General features: G+C 49.7%; 1 protein-coding gene across 1 annotated transcript in view; it reads right to left on the minus strand.

Moving 5' to 3' along the window:
* Nucleotides 1-5,406, minus strand: part of LOC147120802 (protein EFR3 homolog B-like) — a 181,720-nt gene extending 176,314 nt beyond the window's left edge. The window contains exons 1-3 of the mRNA XM_085978777.1: nucleotides 5,261-5,406; nucleotides 1,701-1,822; nucleotides 912-1,061 (exon numbers count right to left, since the gene is read on the minus strand). Of these exons, the coding sequence (XP_085834903.1) occupies nucleotides 912-1,061; nucleotides 1,701-1,822; nucleotides 5,261-5,395 (407 nt within the window). The 5' untranslated portion in view covers nucleotides 5,396-5,406. The remainder of the gene's footprint in view (nucleotides 1-911; nucleotides 1,062-1,700; nucleotides 1,823-5,260) is intronic.
* Between the last annotated feature and the right edge of the window lie 4,075 nt (nucleotides 5,407-9,481).

Raw genomic sequence — 9,481 nt, forward strand, 5'->3', positions numbered from 1 at the left:
AAAGTGTGGTGCCCAGAATTGGACACAACTGGGGCCGAATCAGTGTTTTAGAAAACCTGTGGAAGGAAGTGGTTTATGGTTTTTGCAAGTAATTTGAGTTATTAGATGGTTATTGAAGCCGCGAGAGTGGTTCTCCCTATCTCTGTAACCTCCTCCAGCCCTACAACCCGCCGCGATCTCTGCGCTCCTCCGATTCTGGCCTCTCGCGCATCCCTGATTTCAATCGCTCCACCACTGGTGGCCGTGCCTTCAGCTGCCTAGGTCTAAACTCTGGAATTCCCTCCCTAAACCTCTCCGCCTCTCTACCTCTCTCTCCTCCTTTAAGGTGCTCCTTAAAACTGACCTTTTTGACCAAACTTTTGGACATCTGCCCTAATTTCTCCGATGTGGCTCGGTGTCAACATTTGTTTGATAATCACTCCTGTGAAGCGCTTTGGGACGTTTTACTGCGTTAAAGGCGCAACATAAATACAAGTTGTTGTTGTTAATCCAGACCAGGGATGTCTGGAAGCCAGCCAGTGCTCACCACAAGACCAGGAACGTGAGACACAGGAACAGAACAGCAAATTTGTACATGTCCCTCAGCTTGAACTCGCCTGTGTTAGCTGCAATTACCCGATTATTATACACAGGGTAATTGGGCTCTGTAAGTGTAGCATTAGGACCACTAAATATGTTCACCTATATAACCGTGACACAGCCGTTGGAAAATCCCTTGAGATAATGGGTGTAAAGGTTGATCATGACTGACCTGTCTTTGGGAGGTAAAGCTCACCCAAGAGCTCAGTGAGTTTATTGAGTGAGCAGCTAAGCTGTAGAGAGCAGGAAGGTCCAAGGTTTGATCAGAGGGAGAGGGGCCAGGGAGAGAAAGACAAAGAGAGACAGAGGAAGGAAGGAACGCAATGGCTCACCTCTCAGCCGCCTCTGCTTGCTGTAAGTTGAAGAGGAGGGATGGGACAATCTTATCCATGTGCTGGGGTTCCCAGATGTTGGCCTGCAGCTCATCATTGACTGTCTTCCTCACCACGCCCTGCAGACCCTTTATACCAGCCATACGGATCCTGATGGGAAGAATAGAGCAAAAGATACCAGGGATTCTACCCTGTGTAATGTGCTTCCTTAAAGTCCAGTAGGAAGGGAGAAGGGGAGCGAATGTTCCACAATCCACCCATATCAAAGGGGCTGGTCTGAGGGAGGGGGCGCCCGGCCAATCCCAGGAATGATGCCCAGTGTGCCATTATAAGGTTTCAATAGAACTCTTGCCATCTGAGAAGTGGCATGCATTCCAGTTAGGCCTTTGGAAAGGCCCCAGTAGCTGCCTGGGCTAAAGTAATCGAAGCGAGAGGAGATGGATGACCTTAGCCTTTGGCCCTCAGGTGGGCCCCTGGTCACTCTAGCGGAGTGGCTGTGGGTGGATCGGGGCAGGCAGCTTGCTCCACCCAGGTAGGTGACCCCACGCCTACAATTTGGGACAGGGACAGCATCCTTCTCTGTGGGCACACAGGTGCCACTCCACCACACTTCCACCAATGGAGTGGGACCAATGGAATTTCAGACATAATCTAACTATAAAACGGTCAGCCAAAGCAAGCTGAGACCATTCTCCTTAGTAGGCATTAGCTGCTCTTTCAAAACCCCAACTCAACCAGTAGGAAAGAGGCTGAGGATCACTCCACAAATCATGCTGGATATCTACTCACTTAGTCCTGTCTATAGCATCATCATGTCCTGAGTGGCACATTTCACTGAACCGGGACACGAAGAAGTCATAGCTTCGGTGATATGATGGCGTGTCCTCTTCAATGTTCGCAAACTTTATGAACTGTAGGAAAGAAAACTTCCTATTTAGTAAAATAGAGTCTAGTTCACACCAATCAAGAGCGCTGCTCACCTCATTCCTCACTCTCCTGTAACTGCTTCCTTATTGCACCACTCCCTCCCTGTCTCTCATGGTGCCCCACTCCCTCCCTGTGTCTCATGGTGCCCCACTCCCTCCCTGTGTCTCATGGTGCACTCCCTCCCTGTGTCTCTCATGGTGGGTGACATAATGGCCTTGGATAAGATTCAGAAGAGAGCTACAAGAAAGATCCCCAGCTTGAAGAACCTTAGTTACTCAGATAGGCTTCAAGTGCTGGCTCTATTTCCTTTAGAGCGGCGTAGACTTGGAGGAGACCTAACAGAGGTATATAAAATAATGAAAGGGCTGGAACGAGTGCCTAATGATAGATTATTTCAGTGTGACAGATTGGGGAGGACAAGGGGACAAGCATTTAAACTATGCAGAAGTAGGAATAGACTGGATGTTGGGCGGTTCTTCTACTCCTGGGGAGTAGTGAGCCTCTAGAATGCGTTGCCAGCTTGTGTGATGTGTGCTGACTCTCTGCACGTCTTCAAGAGGGAGCAGGACCAGTTCTTGACTGGGGCAGAGATGGCATTGTATAAAAGGTAAGTGGATTAGCAGATACCGTACGCAGGGTCAATGTAATCTCCCGGACGGGTTTCAATCACTGAGGGTGTCAGAGAGGAATTTTCCTGATTCTCCACAGTTTTTCCATTTTTATGCTTCTCCCAGGAGATTACAAACCTGCAGGGAGCTGGGTAGCGTCTAGTCAGGATGTTCCAGGCATCATGAGTGGGGCAGGCTTGAGGGACCAGCTGGTCTTTTCATGCCCATCATTTTCGTATGTTCTTTGTCTCCATCTTATTGACAGAGATGAGGAGGAATTTCTTCACCCAGAGAGTGGTGAACCTGTGGAATTCTCTACCACAGAAGGCAGTTGAGGCCAATTCATTAAATATATTCAAGAAAGAGTTGGATATATTTCTTAAGGCTAAAGGGATCAAGGGATATGGGGAGAAAGCAGGGACAGGGTACTGAATTTGGATGATCAGCCATGATCGCATTGAATGGCGGAACAGGCTCGAGGGGCCGAATGGCCTACTCCTGCTCCTATCTTCTATGTTTCTATGTTTATTCCCAACTCCCTCCCCGTGTCTCCATCTTATGGCTCTGAGGAAAGAGCGGGGGAGTGGGACTAATTGGAGAGCGCTTTCAAAGAGCCGGCACAGGCACGATGGGCCCAATGGTCTCTTTATCTGCTGTAAGATTCTATGATTATTCGCCACTCCTTCCTAATGTCCCCATCTTATTTTTCAATTTCTGCCTGTGTCGCCAATCTATTATCCCCCTAATCTATTGTTTCGTTACCGCTCCAACATTGCCTCCCCCCATTCTTTGGATCGTCTCCCTCTTGTCAGAATCATAGTAATTACAGCAAAGGAGGCCATTCACCCATCATACTAGCTCTTCACCAGAGCAACTACTCTACCCTGTCCTTTACCCTGTATCCTTTTATATTCTTCCTTTTCAAACACTTATACACGGCCCCTCGAGCCTGCTCCGCCACACGGCCCCTCGGGCCTGCTCCGCCACACGGCCCCTCGAGCCTGCTCCGCCACACGGCCCCTCGAGCCTGCTCCGCCACACGGCCCCTCGAGCCTGCTCCGCCACACGGCCCCTCGAGCCTGCTCCGCCATTCAATAAGATCATGGTTGATCATCCACCTCAACTCCACTTTCCCGCTCAATCCCCATATCCCTTGATTCCCCTCGAGTCCCCTAGTTGTTCATCTGATAATCCTCAGTCTCTACCCGCTTACTACTGATTCATCAACCAGGCAGAACAATCCTTCACTATTTACACTCAATAAGCCTTTCATAATGTGCTTCAGAGAAAATGCTATGTTGAGAATCCCTCATAACTGCTGCTCTTTTCACATGACTGCATCTCTCATAATAGCTTCAGGCAATTTGTCTATCACTGGCCTATAGGTTCCTGGTTCTGACTTACTGCCCTGTTTAAATATAGGCACCACGTGGGCCTACTTCAGTCCATGGAATAATCCCACACCGCTAAATAAGTGAGTCCATCGCTGGCCTAATACAGCGCCCAGTTCCTTTCTATGGCCAATACCATCAGGGCCAGCAGTTTGATCAAGCTGACGGGTCTGCCCTCTTGAGCATCCGATTATAATCGCTCAACCATTGGTGGCCGTGCCTTCTGTTGCCTAGACCCTAAGCTCCGGAATTCCCTCCCTAAACCTCTCCGCCTCGCTACCTCTCTTTCTTCCTTTAAGATGCTCCTTAAAACCTACCTCTTTGACCAAGCTTTTGGTCACTTGCCCTAATTTCTCCTGATGTGGATCGGTGTCAAATGTTTTGCTTTATAACACTCCTGTGAAGCGCCTTGAGACATTTTACTATGTTAAAGGCGCTATATAAATACAAGTTGTTGTTGTTGAGTCCAGACCTTAGACAGGACTAATTCTGCACCAACTTTAACAATTCAGTTTTAGTATCACATTTATCACTCAGTTAGAGCCTCACCAGTTTCAGCCCTCGTCTCCTAGCTGCAAGCTGTTTGGGACAGGTCTCTGGTCATTTTGAAGATCTTTTGAGACCGACCCATACCTGTTATTGTCGGTACACTGTCCAGCTCTCCTCTGCCATGTGTGGAAGCCTGACCTTGGAGATAAGCAGCTCTCCCTTATCTCTGAGCAAAGACAATTGAAGGTGATTATCTAATAACTCAGCTGCATCTTTGCCCAGGACAGCAATAGTTGGGGAGGCTGGGGGATAGCATGTAGTTATTAGAGTTTGCAACAGTTCTCGATAACCCAATCCCTTCAGTGTCAGCCGGGGCTCGGTGGGCAGCACCCTCGCCTCTGAGTCAGAAGGTTGTGGATTCAAGTCCCACTCCAGAGGCTTGAGCACAAAAATCTAGGCTGACACTCCAGTGCAGTGCAGAGGGAGCGCTGCACTGAGGGAGCGCTGCACTGAGGGAGCGCTGCACTGTTGGAGGTGCCGTCTTTCGGATGAGATGTTAAACTGAGACCCTGTCTGCTCTCTCAAAAGATCACAAAAGATCCCATGGCACTATTTCTAAGAAGAGCAGGGGAGTTATCCCCGGTGTCCGGGCCAATATCTATCCCTCAATCAATGTCATTAAAGCAGATTATCTGGTCATTATCACATTGCTGTTTGTGGGAGCTTGCTGTGCGCAAATTGGCTGCCGTGTTTCCTACATTACAACAGTGACTACACTTCAAAAGTACTTCATTGGTTGTAAAGTGCTTTGGGACGTCCAATTGCCGTGAAAGGCGCTATATAAATGCAAGTCTTTCTTTCTTTCTTTCCTTCCTCTGTCGCACAGATCCACTCGGGTTAAGTTCCAGTCTGAGGGTGTGGGAGGCAGACTTACCGAATTTGTTCCCAGAATCTGCAATGCTGCTTTGTCAGACTCGAGAAGCTTGGCCACCATCTTGAGAAAGCTCTCCACGAACAAGTTGATGCTCTGGCAGTGACAGGCCATCAGGAGCTGGTCTAAAGCCTCCATCGCAATACACACATACCTGACGAGCAATCAAACACACAGCACCATGAGCAATGAGCTCTGGGACACCACAGCAAACTGCGAAGAATATCTGGCAACTATTATTGTATCGATATCTGGTCCACCTGCTGCCATAGAACATTCACAGATAACATACTGTCTACACTCCGATAACATACTGTCTACACTCCGATAACATACTGTCTACACTCTGGTAATATACTGTCTACACTCCGATAACATACTGTCTACACTCTGGTGACATACTGTCTACACTCCGATAACATACTGTCTACACTCCGATAACATACTGTCTACACTCTGATAACATACCGTCTACACTCCGATAACATACTGTCTACACTCTCGTAACATACTGTCTACACTCTCGTAACATACTGTCTACACTCTCGTAACATACTGTCTACACTCCACTAACATACTGTCTACACTCCGATACCATACTGTCTACACTCCGAGAACATACTTTCTACACTCCGAGAACATACTGTCTACACTCCGATAACATACTGTCTACAATCCGATAACATACTGTCTACACTCCGATAACATACTGTCTACACTCTGATAACATACCGTCTACACTCCGATAACATACTGTCTACACTCCGATAACATACTGTCTACACTCCGATAACATACTGTCTACAATCCGATAACATACTGTCTACACTCCGATAACATACTGTCTACACTCCGATAACATACTGTCTACACTCCGATAACATACTGTCTACAATCCGATAACATACTGTCTACACTCCGATAACATACTGTCTACACTCCGATAACATACTGTCTACACTCCGATAACATACTGTCTACACTCCGATAACATACCGTCTACACTCCGATAACATACTGTCTACACTCCGATAACATACTGTCTACACTCCGATAACATACCGTCTACACTCCGATAACATACTGTTTACACTCCGATAACATACCGTCGACACTCCGATAACATACTGTCTACACTCCGATAACATACTGTCTACACTCCGATAACATACTGTCTACACTCCGATAACATACTGTCTACACTCCGATAACATACTGTCTACACTCCGATAACATACTGTCTACACTCCGATAACATACCGTCGACACTCCGATAACATACTGTCTACACTCCGATAACATACTGTCTACACTCCGATAACATACTGTCTACACTCCGATAACATACTGTTTACACTCCGATAACATACCGTCGACACTCCGATAACATACTGTCTACACTCCGATAACATACTGTCTACACTCTAGTAACATACTGTCTACACTCTAGTAACATACTGTCTACACTCTGATGAGGATGCATTATTTCTAGGGAAGATGGACAAATTTTGACTGATTTTTTCCAAAACCTGCACTATCCTTCCTCCAGTTTCTTTGTATATATGATTTAGTGTTGTGGGACATGCTGGCAAGACCAGATTTATTGGTCACTCCTAATGCCTCCGAGTTAGGAAGGGTTGCCACCCCTGACCCTGACCATGACCATGAGTCCTGTTGTTAAGGCAACAGTGATGACAGGGTGAGCACCACAGTCAACACTCATGTCCAGGTGCATATACGAAGAGCCACGTGAGTGACGATGCAGTGGGCAACCAGTGCCGGGAGTCAGCCCATGTCCCAGACAGGATAGGTCAGTGTTCAACACCCAGCACTGCCCGTGTCCCAGACAGGATAGGTCAGTGTTCAACACCCAGCACTGCCCGTGTCCCAGACAGGATAGGTCAGTGTTCAACACCCAGCACTGCCCGTGTCCCAGACAGGATAGGTCAGTGTTCAACACCCAGCACAGCCCGTGTCCCAGACAGGATAGGTCAGTGTTCAACACCCAGCACTGCCCGTGTCCCAGACAGGATAGGTCAGTGTTCAACACCCAGCACTGCCCGTGTCCCAGACAGGATAGGTCAGTGTTCAACACCCAGCACAGCCCATGTCCCAGACAGGATAGGTCAGTGTTCAACACCCAGCACAGCCCGTGTCCCAGACAGGATAGGTCAGTGTACAACACCCAGCACTGCCCGTGTCCCAGACAGGATAGGTCAGTGTACAACACCCAGCACAGCCCATGTCCCAGACAGGATAGGTCAGTGTTCAACACCCAGCACAGCCCGTGTCCCAGACAGGATAGGTCAGTGTTCAACACCCAGCACTGCCCATGTCCCAGACAGGATAGGTCAGTGTTCAACACCCGGCACAGCCCATGTCCCAGACAGGATAGGTCAGTGTTCAACACCCAGCACAGCCCATGTCCCAGACAGGATAGGTCAGTGTTCAACACCCAGCACTGCCCATGTCCCAGACAGGATAGGTCAGTGTTCAACACCCAGCACAGCCCATGTCCCAGACAGGATAGGTCAGTGTTCAACACCCAGCACAGCCCATGTCCCAGACAGGATAGGTCAGTGTTCAACACCCAGCACAGCCCATGTCCCAGACAGGATAGGTCAGTGTTCAACACCCAGCACAGCCCATGTCCCAGACAGGATAGGTCAGTGTTCAACACCCAGCACTGCCCGTGTCCCAGACAGGATAGGTCAGTGTTCAACACCCAGCACTGCCCGTGTCCCAGACAGGATAGGTCAGTGTTCAACACCCAGCACTGCCCGTGTCCCAGACAGGATAGGTCAGTGTTCAACACCCAGCACAGCCCATGTCCCAGACAGGATAGGTCAGTGTTCAACACCCAGCACTGCCCATGTCCCAGACAGGATAGGTCAGTGTTCAACACCCGGCACTGCCCATGTCCCAGACAGGATAGGTCAGTGTACAACACCCAGCACTGCCCGTGTCCCAGACAGGATAGGTCAGTGTTCAACACCCAGCACAGCCCATGTCCCAGACAGGATAGGTCAGTGTACAACACCCAGCACTGCCCATGTCCCAGACAGGATAGGTCAGTGTACAACACCCAGCACTGCCCATGTCCCAGACAGGATAGGTCAGTGTTCAACACCCAGCACTGCCCATGTCCCAGACAGGATAGGTCAGTGTTCAACACCCAGCACTGCCCATGTCCCAGACAGGATAGGTCAGTGTTCAACACCCAGCACTGCCCATGTCCCAGACAGGATAGGTCAGTGTTCAACACCCAGCACAGCCCATGTCCCAGACAGGATAGGTCAGTGTACAACACCCAGCACTGCCCATGTCCCAGACAGGATAGGTCAGTGTACAACACCCAGCACTGCCCATGTCCCAGACAGGATAGGTCAGTGTTCAACACCCAGCACTGCCCATGTCCCAGACAGGATAGGTCAGTGTTCAACACCCAGCACTGCCCATGTCCCAGACAGGATAGGTCAGTGTTCAACACCCAGCACTGCCCATGTCCCAGACAGGATAGGTCAGTGTTCAACACCCAGCACTGCCCATGTCCCAGACAGGATAGGTCAGTGTTCAACACCCAGCACAGCCCATGTCCCAGACAGGATAGGTCAGTGTACAACACCCAGCACTGCCCATGTCCCAGACAGGATAGGTCAGTGTTCAACACCCAGCACAGCCCATGTCCCAGACAGGATAGGTCAGTGTTCAACACCCAGCACAGCCCATGTCCCAGACAGGATAGGTCAGTGTTCAACACCCAGCACAGCCCATGTCCCAGACAGGATAGGTCAGTGTTCAATGCCCAGCACTGCCCATGTCCCAGACAGGATAGGTCAGTGTTCAACACCCAGCACAGCCCGTGTCCCAGACAGGATAGGTCAGTGTTCAACACCCGGCACAGCCCATGTCCCAGACAGGATAGGTCAGTGTTCAACACCCAGCACTGCCCATGTCCCAGACAGGATAGGTCAGTGTTCAACACCCAGCACTGCCCGTGTCCCAGACAGGATAGGTCAGTGTTCAACACCCAGCACAGCCCATGTCCCAGACAGGATAGGTCAGTGTTCAACACCCAGCACTGCCCATGTCCCAGACAGGATAGGTCAGTGTTCAACACCCAGCACAGCCCATGTCCCAGACAGGATAGGTCAGTGTTCAATACCCAGCACAGCCCATGTCCCAGACAGGATAGGTCAGTGTTCAACACCCAGCACTGCCCAT

This window comes from Somniosus microcephalus, chromosome 3, assembly GCF_052327205.1.
Source record: "Somniosus microcephalus isolate GS21.2 chromosome 3, FLI_Smic_1.0, whole genome shotgun sequence".
NCBI classification, from domain to species: Eukaryota; Metazoa; Chordata; class Chondrichthyes; order Squaliformes; family Somniosidae; genus Somniosus; species Somniosus microcephalus.